Genomic DNA, 17,421 nt, shown 5'->3' on the forward strand with positions numbered 1-17,421 from the left:
CTGGTGCGGCAATATACAACTTTAATATTAACAGTAAATGAATTCAAAACTCATGTCATCTGTTCCATGTCATCACATCATCCAAATATGACAAGTGCTTGTACCTTCATCATTCTCTTTGGCATTCCTGCTGTCTGCAAACCCCTTAGCACCAGCCTGTGGACATAACCCAGACTGCCAAATATAAAAACAAGCAGTCTGGACTCATGCCTGATCTGTGAGGCAGTATTTATGACAGGAAGGTACCATGACAGGAAGGTAAGGAAGCTTCCTCTAGGCTACGATCATGAACTCCTGTTCTCATTAACAAAAACGATATTTGTATTAGCTGCGTATAGTTTGAAAAACCCAGTTTGAACATTGTAGGCAGTTTGAATGTTGTAACAGGAATGTTTAGCTGCATACATGCCCTTGGGTTACAAATGTTTGAGTAAAATATGAATAGCTTTGAATATGATCTCACAGTTTCATCCAGTGCTGCTTTGACTATTCAAAACACAGAGATATTTGAATGAGGAATACTTGTTTTGTGTGCGTGTGTGTGTGTGAGAGAGAAAGAGATAGAGACAGAAAGGGGAAAAAAGGTGATTTTCACTGTGACACATACAGACATGACTTTTACTTTCGATTTCTTAGCCACAATGTTGGTTGAACATGTCATGCCGCTGTAAAAACAATCCCCCATGACAAGCAAAGACCTGCTTTATGTACATTTTCAGTAGGACTTTACTGTGAGTCTGTTGAAAACCCATTAGAAACATTTATTACGTGTTGGGTTTTTCTCATCGTTTCAAAAATGTTTTAAGACTGGGATGAATTTGCTTATTATACATTCACACCAAGCATGATCTTTAAGTCTGATACCTTGACAATATCATAACATAAACACTTGGTATTTCATAGGAATCAAAAAATCAAATCAAATTAAATTAAATCAACTTTCCTACTTAAATAAAAGTTAATGATGATGTGGTGTCAAGTCGTATGATGTTTGCACTCAAGGGCATGGAGGAAGTAAGCAACGCAATGACCAAATAAGGACCACTGAGGGCAACAAAGCTATTAAGTGTGTGTCTGGAGCCTTAAGGTTTAGGTTAGCATGTGAGGGCCAGACAAGAAGGGATTCAGTATAATGACCTTGCACGTGTGTGTGTGTGTGTGTGTGTGTGTGTGTGTGTGTGTGTATGTGCATTTGGGAAGTGGATCCATTGATATGGGGATAAGCAGCTGGTGACCCGTTAGCTTTATTACTCATTAACCTACACAGTCTCTACAAACAGCTCTGGACAAACACGACATCGACCCCAAAACTCTTGTGTTTCAGTGTTAGAAATTCAAAGCTTTATCACATGAACCAGGACCTACTAGCTACTCAGTCCTTAAACAGAAGCTCTCTAGGTATCTTCCAATTCCTGAGAGTTATTTCATTAAAAGTCATTAATAGGTTTGCTTAAAGAGCTCAAAAAACCTTTTCTCACATACTCCAAGCAGTATAAAGTCATACATACTGTATGGTCATAGAATTATTTGAGTAGCTGGGACATTTTGTCTCCAAACACATTTCCATTGTGCTCCTTTGAATTGAGGTGCCAGAGCTGTCTTAAAAACTTGGCACATAGAAACTTATCTACAGAGCTTTTGTTGAACCAACTATATATATTATATATATAAGACACCTGTTGCAGATTTTTCATTCACTTTTCAAATGAATCAACACTGATAATACCATGACACCATGACCAAATAATCAGTGCTTTATTACTCTTTTTACTTCATCAGAAGAGGTTGGAAGATTAACCTGTTTTTCAGCCATGAGTAGCATCAACATGCCTGTGAGAGAAAAATATGGATCTGCTCCACACAGACTTAACAACCCCCACCACATCACTCGCTCACTTCCGCTGCACAACTCGCCTCCCGCCCACCCACTCCCTCATCCTGTCTATTTCTCCCTCATCCTCACCTGTTTATTTTGCTCTCATCAATGCCCTCATCTGTACCTCTTCGTTTATCTCTCATATATACAGTACATTCCTCTACTTCCTGTCTCTCTCTCTCTCTTTCTGTTGATACACAAACACATGACAAATGTCACAAACTCATTCATGAAAACATAGCGGCACTCAGTCAAGGCTTAATCACTGGATTATGAGATTAGAAAATGGGACAGATTTAGAGCGTGTGCATACACATCCATCACACACATACTTGCACAAGTCTGTGTGTGTGTTGTTTTTTTATGTGTGTGTTTTAACTTTATTTGTACTCCATGACTGCAGGGTTCCCATTATATTACAGTTATGAAAACAGGCTGACAGTTTATTGCACTTTTAATGAAGTTATTATAACTAAGGTACAGGAACAAGACCACACCTCACTCTATCTTTCTAATTGAATCACCTGTGCATACCTTCATAAGCATGTCCAACAGCTTTCTCTTCCCATTTGTCGCAGTTGTCATGACCCTCCCCACCAAACCCCATTGTTTTCCAATATCCTCTTTGAATGGGCAGCATGTTGACTCAGTGGTTAGCACTGTTTCCTCGCATCAAGAAGACCCAGGGTTTGAATTCCTGCTGTTCCAGGGACTTTCTGATGATGATGATGATGATGAAACAGCCCCCCCCTTAATCCCCATGCAATCAACCCCAATCATCCCATCATACAAGACCTCGAACAACCTTCAGCTTCCATGTACCCCCCCAGTGACTGACCCCCAGTCATCCCTCTCCTCAACCCTGAATCATCCTACTGTTCATGACCCTCATCCAATTCTGGTGTGGCATGGTCTCTTAGTCTCTCAACTAGTGTAGGATTAGAAGGAATACATCCATTTGCTTTCTTTCATAGGATTACATACTGTCAAGGTTAGCTGTTTTCCTCTCTTTCCAACATTTAAGCTAAGATAAAATAACTATCCTCAGCTGCTAGCCTCATATGTAACTCTCTTTTACTCGTAATTCCTTTAAAGAAATCCATTGGTAGTCAGCTCTGCCACTCACACACTGAGATGCAGACCTGGTCATCATTGGTGTCTTACTTAGAGGATCAGACCATCAACCCTGTGATGGATGACCCATCCTCTCTCGTTGCTGTCGTCATCTTGTGTGTGTGTACTTGACTTGTTGTCATCTGTCACCTTGATATTTTGCTGTTTTCTTGTGTTTGTGTGTTGCTTGCATATATCACATGGTATGCTGCTGCTAATGGCAATGATGTCCTGTATAGTCCATGTTATCTATTTAATTAACAGTGACATTCCATTTTCTATTATTGTTTTGCAGACATGTCCTTTTTCAGTAACATATTTTTGTTTCTGTCCAGGGACAGGAATAATTTACATCAGTGTTTATTTCTGTAACAAACATTACAGTAATAAACTGCACTGCCCCTCTCAGAGAAATAATTAAATTACAATAGACAACATTAGAGACAGAAATCATGATGAGGGTATCAGACTGAGAAATGAGAGAGAAGAAAATGGAGTAAAAAGGAGAGGAAGAGAAAGAGAGATGTTTACTACACTGACGTGTATAAAGTGCATAAATATCTTCTCTCTCTCTTTCTGTCTCTCTCTTAACCGCTGTATTGACGGATGACGGCATGCAGGCGAGGGATGTGAGGGGATGAATGGATGGACAGGGGAGAGAAGAGGGAGGGAGGGATGACATCAGTGCAAGAGTCTCTTCCAGGCCTATCCCCTCGCAGCTCCCTGCTTGCTGTCTCCGCCCTCCCACACCTCTCCCTTGTTGCTATGGCAGCAGCACCATCCCGCCTGTGCGAGGCATTGTTTGGGGTTTGGTAGTAATGAGGCCTGGTGTATGTGTGTGTGTGTGTGTGTAAAAGAGGCTACAATCCAGCACAGATCCCTCACTTTCCCTCCTCTACCTCTTTGTGATCCTTCATGTCGTCCTCCTCTTGCATCCTATCTTCCTTTGTTCCTCATCCAGTCTTCCTCCGTCTTCTTGCCTGTCGCTGTCTCGTCTTCCGTCTCACCTTCCCTAACCTCTCTGGTCCTTTCATTCATGATTCATTTTTTTTGCTGCATTGCTGCTCTCAGTGATGCACACTTTATGTTCAGAGACAGGAGATACTGTACATGCACGCACATTTTTTTGCACAGTGTGTCCAAATTGAGATTTTTCTGTAAGGATTCACTTTTTACACATAATGATTTAACAACAAGGATTAAGGAAAAACTGAACAAATAGTCCATACAGTACAGGACACCAGGGGTAACTGAATGGTTTGATTATTAATGATGCAAATGATATGAATCATGTGCCAGGGTCTTTGCAGTCACCAGACCTCAACTCAAACCAGAGAGATTTTACACTCATGACTTACACTCCAGACCAGCATCATCAGTTTTATAACCAGAATATCAAATTCTTAAACATAGCACTTTTGCCTAATAACCTTGACCCTGCTGCCATATCTCTCAAATTTTAGCTCATTCTTTCTCCTAGTTTTTATACAAATCAGACAGAAAACATGACATTCCTTTTGTATTAATACTAAGAATTTCTCATGAGATCAAGCCTGTTGGAAAAAAGCAGCTTCTGATACTGATCCTCTGCTTTCAATTGTCATTTCAACAGTGCTGTCAGAACATGGTTGTATTACATGAATTACATCTTGGAGTATTCATTAAAAATAAACCAGACATATGTTTCATAGATGGAGGCCTATGGTGTAAGCAAATGAAAGAGCCCCCCACACAAGCACATGTAACATAAGCCCATTCATAATAGATGTATCTGAGGATGATACAGTCTGAATATGATCCATTTTGTCGTCTGTTTATCTCTTTCAGCTGGTGTGTCTGCCTGTTATGCTTTCAGTCTGTTTATGTCAGTATGTCTGCGTTTTCCCTCCTCTCATCTGCCGCCGTGCTGCTCTTTCCTCTCGTAACCATGGAAATGAGATCAACATGCAAATACCTGAGCACACTCACTAAGGCTGTGTGATAGAAGATGCAAATTGTGTTTCCGCTTGTAGGATTACACACACCCACCCACCCACACACACACACACACACACACACACACACACACACAAATACATGCACGCACAAACACACGCACACAGACACACAAATGCACATGCGGACGTATACACACGCACACATAACGTACGTGTGCACACATACGTAAGCACACCCACCTGCAGCCCAATGCATTACACCACAAGCAGACTTAAACTATCTATAGGAAGTAGTATACTTCTAATACAAGTGAATATTAACCCTAATCCTACCAAATGGGGTACCTGCAGACCCCAAAAAGTATACTTTTTGACATATCTCACAAGTTTTATTCTATCATTCATCTATCATTCCATTTTCATGACTTTGCCAATTAATTTGTTCCTAACCTACTTCATATTGTTTTCTGTTTCTGTTTTAGCCTAATTAGTGCTTTTTAAAAATACTAATGTACTGGGATCCTGAGGGACCCCAGTCAAAAGTATCTAATTCCGCCTATGCAGTTTTAATAGATGAAACTATTTATTAAGTTCATGTTTGTTATGGGTCCTAATTTCAAGTATCACCAAATTACCATATTTCTACACACTATTCAAAATTAACGGTAGTTTTTGTATTTATAATCAGCAGAACATTAACATTCATTTTCAGTGAATGGTTTAGCTGGTTTTGGTCTCCACCAACCCTGAGAAAAATGTCTGGCACTGAAGCTGCTATAGATGCTTTTGCACCAGCAAGTTTAACCTACTTTCTGTTTGCTTTTCGGTTCTGGGCTATTGCTTTATGAGACTTTCTTAAGATTAAACATGCAAAGTTTAATGAAGTGGGGAAAGTCAATTTTCAGTAAATGTGTGGGTTTCAAACCAAAGACAATACACTAAAAGAAGCTAAAAAGCACCACAGAGATGCAAGTTCTCAGGATCAAAGGACCTAGACAAAAGCCAAATATTAAATTGCACATAAAATATATATATACATATACCTATGTTTCTGCACAAACACAAGTTTTTTATTTATTATACAGCCCAGAAACTTGGATTTGTTTCACAAGACTATAAGTACATCCTTGATGGATTAGGAAAAGATCAATATTACAACCCACTGAGGATAGAATATGTCACTGTGATTTAGCACACATGAACTCAATATAACTAGCGATGTTTATTATTATTATCATTATTATCGTTATCATTATTATTATTATTATTTTACTATCCCTGAATTTAAATCTGAAATAACTTTTTTTTTAAAAAAACAACTTTATTTCATCATAACAAAACCTCTAATGATCAACCAAATGCGGTCATGAGCTGGTTAAGGCATGAGTGCCAAACTCCACTGCACGCCTTATAGAGTCCAATCTCCATCCCCATCGACTCTCGTTTCATTGATGTTTGCCTTTTTTTTATGAATGAACGGCAGAAGAGGGAAGGGGACGAGAAACTGGACGCGTTGTGATAGGCTGCTATCGGTTGACGTCACCTCCGCCGTGACGCGATGCACCCATTCATTAAAAAAAGGGAGAGAAAAAAAAAGAGAAACAATTCAGAGGAGAAACACTCGAGAGAGCGAGAGCGAGAGAGGGAGAACGAGGTGGCCGGACTGTGCGTAAAAGTAGAGAGACAACATGCGTGGATAGAAGAGAGGTGCAAAGGGAATCCGTGCGCCTTATCCAGGTTTAGAGGAAGGTGGAGGCACAGAAAAGAGACACAGCGATCCAGGAGATTATAGTGACGGTGAAGCCTACACACGCACACTGAAACGATTCGCGATGGAGGAGCTGTGCGAGATGGAGTGCCCGCTGCTGAAACGGCTCCTGAAGGAGGACAGTGCCAAGTGCCTACTGCTGGACTGTCGATCGTTTCTCGCCTTCAGTGCGGGACACATCCGAGGTGCCGTCAACGCCCGCTGCAACACAATCGTCCGCCGCAGGGCTAAGGGCTCCGTGCTGAGCCTGGAGCAGGTACTGGCCGGGGACGAGGAGGTCCGGAGCCGCCTCCGCTCCGGGATGTACTCCGCCGTGGTGTTGTACGACGAGAGGACGCCCGACGCCGACACAGTGAAGGAGGACAGCACTATCACCCTGGTGCTCAACGCGCTATGCAGGGACTCCGCCGATACGGACATATACCTGCTCAAAGGTACATATGTGGTTAGTTATTACGCTCAGACTTTATATGGGTCAGCTTCATAAATGATTGTCAAATACACGTGCAAGTAGCCTCAATATGGTTATTAAATGTCAGGAATCAGCTTCCGAATGGGTCCATTGAAGCTTTTGATTGTAATATCATAAATAAATGCTCGTTTTCCCTAAATTCAACCTTAAAATTAGGCAATAAAAAGGTATGAAAATGACGACATTACATATACAAGTGCAGCAGATTCACATAATAATGTAATAATTGTGTATAATATAATTATATAATAATACAATTAAATAAATGTATTTAAATGTAGGTAAATGTATTATGGTGTTAATTTTATTCTTGGATTCAGCCTTTATATGGGGCAATACCAACCTACAATACTATTATTGCATTTGTTAATATTATAGGCAAGCCCTTTAAATTCTAATAACTAAGGAATTTATTTTTGAATAAGCTTTTATATTAGCAAAAATGGTGAAAACTGCAAACCTGCAAGGATATAATGAATATATTTTTGTCTAATTGTGGCATGTATGCACAGACCACCAATCTATTTTTTTGCTTTTTATATTTTTCAGCACAATCAATAATATCTCCTCCATAAACATTGCTAGTATTGTTTCATCAGCTGCTCATTAGCCCATAAACCAGAGATTGAAATATCCTGCACTGGTGTATTTTCCTTTCTTTCTTTTTTTTCCAATACACTCACTCACTCACAGCTACACACATTCACACACAGACCAATGGCCGTGAGCTGAGTGAATGAGGTAATGCTGATGCGTAGAAGCTACATCAAACCGGAGGGACTTACAGGACACACATCATTTCAGAAAGAGGCCGCTGTGGGTAAATCATTGAAGGAAAGCGGTCAAATCTAAAAATCAACGCTCAAATTTACTCTCCACACTACATTTAGACTGCAGGAAATTTGAAAGGCAAAGCTGCTGCAAGCTGTGGCGCATTCATCTTTTTTTTGTGTGAGTGTGTGCGTTTTATGTATGTGTGTGTGCACCCTAATGACGCAGACGCCTTGAAGCACAGGAGTGTATGCATGTAGCTTATAAACATGACATTTCCCAGTTAATCTGATTTGATCCCTGAGGTGCAGAGAGCAGCGGTCAGCCTGCAGATGTATAAAAAAACACAAAGGGATGATGAAATTGTTTCAAATCCACACCAGCAGACCCAGAATAGAGTAAGTCAGGGATCCGTTTAACAGACTTAATGTCAGACTAATTGAATGCAGAGGAGAAAATCCTGGTGCACCATGCTCACATGTAAATATGGGCTTCTTTTGTCCTTAATCAGGCATTTCGATTGTGTTTTATGCACAAACAAAAAGGGTGTAAAAGTCTGTTGCTGCAGCTCATATTTTACTATGTTTATTTCTAAAACACTGCTTAATAAATGAAGATATGCTATACTTTCTTTAGAGGAAAGGACTGAATATATAATGCATCATATTTAATCGTGACGTCTCTCTTTTTTCAGGTGGATATGACAGGTTTTTCACAGAGTACCCAGAGTTTTGTTTGAAGACCAAATCCTTACCGTCCCTCGCCAGCCAGTCCAGCATCGACTCTGCCTGCTCGTCTTGTGGAACGCCACACCATGACCAGGTACAAAACACACACACACAAGTACAAATACACACAATACACACACGCACAGACGACAACAAACCTGCAGGAACCTCCCACACCAGCAAACTTACACCTAAAATAACATAATTGACGTTCATCAGTGTCAAATTCAATTAAAACCTGTTTCAGCCTCTTATCTAAAAAAAGTCGACCTCAGTTCACACGTTGACATGCGAGAGCTCCTGTGTGCAAACACAGCAGCAGCTGGGGGTTATTTGCCTTGCTCAAGGGCAACTCAACTGCTGTTCACTTCCCCATCTTCATTCAACTGTTTTTCACAACCAGTCAACCAGTCAACGTGGAGCCACAAACTGGTTTCTTGAGGCTCTAGGCCATTCCTGAGAAAATACACTTATTATTTATAAATGGGTTATTCTCCTGATAATACGTGTAGCTTGGAGGTCATACATAGCTCACCATTGATTCACCTCTGCATCACTTCCTGTGACCTGGTTAACCTTGTTTTGTTGGTCAGTGATCTGCTGTTGTTTCAGCCTGCAGATTTTATGCAACGCTCACAGTCACATGTGGTTCGGGTTTAATTCCCCTGGAACGCATGAGAAGAGAGATGCAGACAATCTGGCCTCTGTGTGTTTTCTAAGAAAAAATGCGAGTCATGGACACACTGTCAGGTGGATTTTTTGTTTGACAAATAGGCCAAATTTGACGGAGTAGCCCAGCTTCCTGTTGTAGCACAGAAATAATGGACAGGGTAAAATAGCGAGCCGGGTATCTCGTTTGCTTTTTCCCTCTCGCCCTCCACCCCCCTCCTCCCCCCTCCTCCCCCTCTTCCTCACATTACATCTCTTAGCAGTATTGATCATTTCCTGACACTGTGTCAGTACCGAGGTCGTCAGCGGCAGTGACATAAACAGACAGAGTCCTTGTCAATAAGACTCACTGTCGGTATAGACCACCAACCGGTTGACCCCTTGGGGGAAAAACTACTTCCACTCTGACATCAGAATACATTTTGAAATACTGTTCTTTTAAAAACAAAAATGATCCAATATTGGATTGTTTCATGTAAACATCAGTTTGCAGTTTGCACAGATACTAGCGGAATCCAACCCAGCAATTTACATTAATGTGATAAAAGCTCATGAAGAAAGCTCTTGACATTTAAATGATGACAGTCATGGATATTTCTTTTTAACAAAACACAACAAAACTATAAAGGTCAAACACATTTGAAACTCGATGTTTCCTTTCTGCAAAAAGTATAAAAATAACCCTTCACGTCCTCAGTCGATGTTATGTGAGAAAGTATGTTATTTATGCACTGCACATAACGCAGCAGAACATTGCAGTTTTTCTAACTCCGTAGCACACATCACACAGCAGTTATTGACATGGACTAGCTTTCTGGGGAAATGTTACTGTTCAGAATATTTTCCTCAGGAGAATGTTTTTTTCCTCATACTCATAAAATGGATCGTATAATTACAAGGCACAAGAGAGTGGTGAATGTCCTCACTGGTGCATAAAAAACATGCTGATATTTCCATTTAATTCCATGGGCGGCACATGGAGACACTGGTCAGTCGAGCAGACACTTGGATCCCAACAGTAAGGCTGTTGGGTAATTGTGTTTCCATATGGGGGAAATAAATAACTAACTAAACGGCCCGTATCGAAGGAGCCTGCATTAATCATACAGATAATAAGCTACTCTTGTCTAGTGATAAGTGTGGCTAATGTGATTAACAAAATATTTAAGCGAGGTCACGCTTATGCTGAAGTCATCTGGTGTCTGCCCACTGCTGCACAATGAGACAGAGAATTCTTTGTCTTATCATACAAGCTGTTTTCATTCAAATGAATTCTGTCCGGCGTGGTTCTCCTAGCTGATCTGGTTTGGTTGGGTCAAGGGATGTTTCTAATGTGGACTCAATCACTGCTGATTGAATGAATGAGTTACTACTTGGACGTATGAATGAATGGTCTCCTCACTGCTGATTAAAACGGAAATAATTAATTAATCACCATCTTCCCATTTTTCTTTTTTTCCCAGGGTGGACCAGTTGAGATCCTGCCATTCCTCTACCTTGGCAGCGCCCTCCATGCCTCAAAAAAGGAGGTTTTGGACACCATAGGAATCTCTGCCTTGCTGAATGTGTCGTCCGATTGCCCCAACCACTTTGAGGGGGTGTACCAGTACAAATGCATCCCTGTGGAGGACAACCACAAAGAAGACATCAGCTGCTGGTTCCTGGAGGCGATTGAGTTCATAGGTCAGTAAGAAAGTGTGGGATATGTGTGTGTGTGTGTGTGTGTGTGTGTGTGTGTGGGATGTCAGCAATATGAATGCATTCCCATGGTGGATAGACACGAATAAAACGAGCTTGCTTCAGGCTATGGCATGTTTTGTGCTTCTTGTGGTTCGATCGAGGTCAAGTAATTTTTAGATAAAATCAAAAGAGTTAATCTTGGTTAAGTTTGTTAGTGGGATGTTGTTGTGTAAGTGTGTACATGTGGAGTGCCTTTTTTTAAAAATAGTTGTTTGGCTAAATATTGTCGATAAGCCTACAATATGAAACCACACAAGGAAATATGATAATATTTCAAAATTGACCAAACCATAAATATCTTGGTGTTGTGTGCCAAGATCTCATTGCTGTTGTTTGTCACCTCTGAGAGATCACATGTAAATCAAGCACTGATTCCTTCTGTTTCCTCTGGATTGATGCAGTTTGTTAGCAATGGGGGCTCATCACTGCTGCTAAGCCTGAAGAGTAAAACACATGAACGGAAGGACTTTCATGTCTGTGCATGTAGACATTCATTCAGAGAAATTTGTGGCAGATTGCTATTTTTATGTGGCCTTTTATCACACATCTCAGCAGAGGTAGAAAACTAAAGAAATAACCCACCAAAATCAAATGAATCCATCATAGAAAAAAAATTACGGAAGAGTTTGGAATGAGAAAATATTCCAGTCAATCAATTGTCCGTGAGGTGATTACATGTGTGTGTGTGTGTGTGTGGTTTTCTTACGGTGGATGTATGTTCGTGAGCGTGTACTCTGCTGTGTGTGTGTGTGTAGGTGCTGGTATGCGTCATAGTTAGCTGCTGTGGGACCAGATTCTGACTCATCCACTGTTACCGGGTGAACAGACGCTATGGTGGAGTTACCTGAAATATTTGTGTGTGGATGTATAGGTGTGTGTGCGTGTGTGTAAGAAAGAGATTGCGAGAGAAAAATGACATACATCTGAAAAGCAGAGCGAGACATAAAGAATGAGAGATGGGGGGACCGCTCTGTGTATTTTAGACGTCTTCATTCTCGTGTGCCACTCAGATCATGGAAGTGAAGTAGATGGAAAACTAGATTAAATTCATCAACATGAAAAAAAAACCCAATAAATATAGTCGTTCCATTATCTTCTTATTGTATGCTTCTAATTTCCTGCAGGACTCCACACATGCTCCAGGACATTAACATGAGCATCCCACTAATCATGCACGCTGAGGTTGTAGGGGGAAAATTGAGTTACTGTAAACGCTTTAATCAAGCTATTACCTAAATCTGGTTATTCACAGTAATGGAGTCGTAGCATGCGTCTAAACCTACTGAAAGAGGGAGAGACATAAATAGGACAAGGGAGGAAGTGTGAAAGAGAGGCTGATGACTCAAATGTTTGCACTTTCGTGTTTCGGTTAAATGTGATTTGCTACGTTCTGAGGTTACTGGTTTGACTGCACAGAGAGAGGGGAGAAGCTATGAAAGTGTGCAGGAGAGGAAGTGTGCATCTGGCGCGCAGAGCTTTTATATTTTTGGTGACAGTTTGTTTTTACTTTGAATGTATTTATTTGTTAGTTAGAGTTCATGGTGTCACTGAGCCGCAGCTGTAAATCTTCTTCTTTGAACAAGAACATGTAAAGAAAGAGCTAAACATGAGCTTTCATCATTTTTTTTGTGGAGGGGTGGAGGCTTTGCAAGCATAGAGGAAAAGCTGGGTATTGGCTTCCAAGTACTGTGTCCTTTTGCCTGAAAACTGACATTTACAGTCTCTGTTATGGGCTACTAGAGTTCAAATAGCATCTTTGTCATCTATAAAAAAAAACTGAATGGAAGAGAAAAGCTCAGCCTCAAATGAACTGCTACATGTATGCCTGGAGCCCTTTGCTTATAGATAAAATGAACAGGACAACATTGATTTTACTTCACTTTCATTATCCAGGAAGTTTAGTGAAGTTAGTGTTAGGGTTAGACATAAAGCAATAAATGGGAAATTGTGGCAATGTTTGTGCAAAAACAAGAAGTATGTGTGTATAGAATTCATATAGGCCTAATTCACAGAAACCGCTGACCTCTGACCCCTCTCTCTCCTCAGACTCAATACGGGACTCTAGTGGGCGAGTGCTGGTCCACTGTCAAGCTGGCATCTCCCGCTCCGCCACCATTTGCCTGGCCTACCTGATGAAGAGGAAGCGGGTGCGTCTGGATGAAGCTTTCGAGTTTGTGCGCCGGCGCCGCAGCATCATCTCCCCCAACTTCAGCTTCATGGGCCAGCTGCTGCAGTTTGAGTCGCAGCTCCTCGCCACCTCATGCGCCGCCGAGGCAGCCGCGACGGCGAGCCCGCTGCTCGGACCCAAGTCCTCGTCCACTACCACCTCGACGACGGCGACGCCCACCTCTCCTTTCATTTTCAACTTCCCGGTTTCTGTGGTGAACTCGGCCTACCTTCACCACAATCCGATCACGACCTCCCCCGGCTGCTGATGGACAGCCAATCACAGACTTCCTTCTCGCTGACAAAGTGACTGAGCACAGACTGGACTGCCATTGGCTGGAAGAGCTGTCAGTCTTGCTGACCGCTGCAGTATGTACATGCTTCCATGGCGGGAAGGTGAGAAGCGTCACGGTGCCTGATTTAAAACTCAAAGACTGAAAATAAACTAAACTTTTTAAGTTCAGAAACCAGCCAACGCTCCTTCCATTTTAACACTTTTATTCAAATTGACCAAAAATGAACTGGCTTTTAAAACTTGCTTCAGTGAGCGAGCTCGGACCGAGTGTTGGACTGACTTTTACTGAAGATACACCCTCTTCCTCAAAAAACAACAACAACAACAACAACATGCACAGAGGCACACTGACACAGAGAGGCATGAGCAACAGCGAACACTCTCTCCCTCTCTCTGCCTCATGCACACACACACACACACACACACACATTCATGACTACCAACTGAATAAGCTCAGTATGAAGACAGGGTCTGTTGCTATGGAGACGACAGGTCTTTAGGAGAGGAGATGGACACAGGAAGGAAGGAGGAATTTTAAGCACCCGCTCTTTCCCTTTTGGCTGTCCTCCTGTTGCCAGACAAAAGAGATGGATGGAAGAAAGAGGGGAGGAGAGGGTGATAGAAAGCAGGAGCCTCTTCAGTGACAGGTGCTCTGCCGGCAATCTGACCGGAGTTTCCTGTCTTTCATACGTCCTCTTCCCCTCTCTGCACCCCCCCCTCCCCAACACACCTTCCTCTCCTCTCATCATCCTTTTCATCCTTTTATGTTCCTCTCCTCCTCCTCCTCTCATCTCTGCCTCTCATCTTCACCCCTGTATACCCCCCTCTCTCTCCTCGGATCCTCATCCCCTCACTGAAGAGGCTAAATAAAAAAAATGAGATGCCAAATAAAGACCAGGGCCCCTAGCAAGTGTGCTGGGAAACCCCTCTGCAGGCCCCTGATACACACTCTAGGAAACTATGTCATGTCTCCCTCTGCTACATCACAAAAATACTTTTTATTTTGATGAAAGGGCTGAGAGAAAAAAAAGCAAACATAAGAGGATGAAGTCCTCACAACAGTTAAAACTTGCTGATTCAATCAGGGGGTTTTTTTGCTAAAAGGTTGCGCACATGTTGCTTTGTTGGACATTTTGTGGCGATATTGTCTTCTCCTGGATTTTCATTTTAGTTCAGAGAGCACAGTGACCCTGGAAGACAGCCACTTAAAGGACCATGCTGACATTGTTGTACATTTAAACCCATTGTTAATAATGTAGGCTTGGTTATTTTCCAAAACATTTAACTTTGACGACATTGGTTTCAGTTCTTCTGAAAACATTGGCTCCTATTGGTTGCTTTGGAAAATGGTCTCTATTTTTTCTTTTTTTGGTGAATGGGTTAAAATGTGCATCACAAGCATATGGTCCTTTAAGGAGTTTGTGCCTTGATCATATAGGTGTCCCATGGATTTACAATAGTGGCGACACAGGATTTGCCAGTGGAGCAACTATTGTTGTTGTATTCTTAGCTGAAAAGCAGATTGTCTGACAAAAAAACACACACATAATGTACATGAGTAGGTGTACGTCCATATTAAGTCTCAGACTCATAGTGGATTTGACCCCTGATATTGGAACTGTTCAGATTGACAAAAAAAATATTTAAAGCATATTTTTAAAACCACAAAGACAAACTTCCTTAACAGTGAATAGAAATATGAATGTTAAAGTGAAATAATCAAAACATATTTTAAATATGTTGCAAATAATTCTCAGCTCACTTAAAATCAATATCCTGACATTATAATATCTGAGCAAATTGGAGGATCTTCAGCAGCAATATTTTTCCCATCCTCCCCTTCTGTGCTGGATTTTTAAAGATCCAAACATGGTTACTTTTACACTCTGCTAACAAAACAGTTTCTTGTTCTTCATTAGGGCTATCCGGTTTTAAAAAAAAGAGGAAATATCTGCCATTGATTTCACTTTTTAAATTAGTTCTGAAAACCTACTGAGTGATGGAGAAAAAACAAGAAAGCTTTGAGCCTTGAGGCTATAATCCAATAACAGGAAGTTGTCCTTAACATTGAGTTTTCTCAGCGTGTCCTGATGTACACACACATACAATACAACAACCATCACCCTTCTCTGCTTTGAAGATTGTCCACAGCCCCCTCCGTAGCATGTTGAGGTCATGAAATACTGTACTCACAATCCATTCAAGAACAACAATGGTGGCTCTGTAGGACGTTCTGACATCAGTTCTTCATAATATCACAATTTGAGACAATGTTTGTATTGCTTCTGCTTTTGACCAGTCTAAGCTCTACACTCTGTGCTAGACGTCCAAAGGCACAAAGTCCAACATGGTCGCTTTTATACCCAAGTCCTGACATACGCACAAAATACACACACAGACACACACACATACACACAGGGGTTCAAAGAAAACAAACCTTTTTCCGTTTTTGAAGATTGTCGGCACCTATCTCTGTAGCACTTTGAAGTGATGCAATACTGTATTTATAATTTATGATTGATTTGCACATCATGGTGATGATAGACTGACTAGACTTTGCATAAAGACATTTTGTGCTCATAGAAAGAGAGAAATAGAGAGAGAAGAGAGAGAGCCAATCAGTGAAAAACGCAATACTTTGTACACATCTGTGTGGTCCATGTCTATCTGTCTGTCTGTCTCTCTTTGTTAGTCCATCCGTCCTGTCTCTCTGTCTGGTCAATGCTGTTTACCCATCATGGCAATATCAATCCTCCACTTGGACATTTCTATAAAAAAGAAAAACAACTTTCCCTCAATTTTCTTGTGGAATGAATGATCTGTGCATTTATTTATTACTGAATAAACAATGTTCTTAATTATTTTGTATGTGCTTTCTTTATATGATGAAAAAATGTACAGTATCCATACACAGTTTGATTAAAGGCTATCATTATATGATAATTAAGACACCAAATAATATAATCTCGCCAATATATCTGGGGAATGTACAGAAGTACTGTAGAAATATATCCGGTCTAGTAATTGTGTGTTCGAGGTGGAAAAAACATCACACAATGACTCATGTAAACACAGATTAATGAGATAACGGAGTCAAAACAAGTAAAAGGGGATTTTTACTGAGATTCCCCTCTAAAAATGATACCACTTTGCAAATAATTCATTACTTTGCCTAAAAAAGTGGATAAATAAAGTTATCCAAAGTAATCCTAGAAAGTTGAAGTCCGACACATGGTAGTATGTCATACTTATTATTCAGGGGGGGTTCAAATAATAAACTTTTGAATGAAGAAATCAGTGAAAAATGTGTTAAAATACAGAATCCAGCATTTTAAGCAAATTCAATTAACAAAAAATGTTTTTTTATAAGATAAAATTAAAATCCACTTGAGAGAATAACCATTTTCCTCCTATCTCTACATTCAAGTTCTGGCGACTCTGTAATTCTGCTTTGATTGATATTAAAACAACAAATCCTCTATAACAGAAATCCTTTAAAATGTAAATTTAAAAGGTAATCTATGTACAGCATGTGCAATCTTAAAAATACCAAAAAAATCATCCTGGTATTTTCAGAGGAAGAAAGTGTTACGTTGCACTGCCATCTAGTGGTGAGAACATTTAATGGTCCTCATTCAGCCTGTTTCAGATGGTGGTCTCTTTATACTCTCATATAGAGCAAAAGCAGTATTTTTATTGTTTGTCACACATATATGGTAATATATTTTTGCAAGGCATCTTGTTTCTCCCCTGAATCACATGAGTTAAAATCAAGTTTACCTTTCTTATTTGGTCTTCGCAAACGAGTGAAACAGCGCCCCTCTGGATTGTAGCAGCTGGTCAATGTAAGTGAGTCTGTGTGGTGAAAGGCAGTATTGCACCAGAG

The 17,421-nt window shown here is 40.7% G+C and overlaps 1 protein-coding gene across 1 annotated transcript; it reads left to right on the forward strand.

Moving 5' to 3' along the window:
- The first annotated feature begins 6,263 nt into the window (after positions 1–6,263).
- On the forward strand, positions 6,264–16,390 carry dusp4 (dual specificity phosphatase 4). The gene is made up of 4 exons (XM_053339930.1): positions 6,264–7,128; positions 8,632–8,759; positions 10,798–11,017; positions 13,121–16,390. Exons 1-4 carry the CDS (start codon positions 6,759–6,761, stop codon positions 13,507–13,509), a joined length of 1,107 nt encoding a protein of 368 aa, XP_053195905.1. The 5' UTR covers positions 6,264–6,758; the 3' UTR covers positions 13,510–16,390.
- Positions 16,391–17,421: the final 1,031 nt, after the last annotated feature.

The sequence above is a fragment of the Scomber japonicus genome, chromosome 19 (assembly GCF_027409825.1).
Source record: "Scomber japonicus isolate fScoJap1 chromosome 19, fScoJap1.pri, whole genome shotgun sequence".
In the NCBI taxonomy this organism is placed as follows: domain Eukaryota; kingdom Metazoa; phylum Chordata; class Actinopteri; order Scombriformes; family Scombridae; genus Scomber; species Scomber japonicus.

Coding starts and splice junctions, on each gene's coding strand:
- dusp4 (XM_053339930.1), top strand. CDS start 6,759: ATGGAGGAGCTGTGCGAGATGGAGTGCCCGCTGCTGAAACGGCTCCTG. Junction 8,760..10,797: donor GAACGCCACACCATGACCAG/GTACAAAACACA, acceptor TTTTTTTCCCAG/GGTGGACCAGTTGAGATCCT. Junction 11,018..13,120: donor GGAGGCGATTGAGTTCATAG/GTCAGTAAGAAA, acceptor CTCTCTCCTCAG/ACTCAATACGGGACTCTAGT.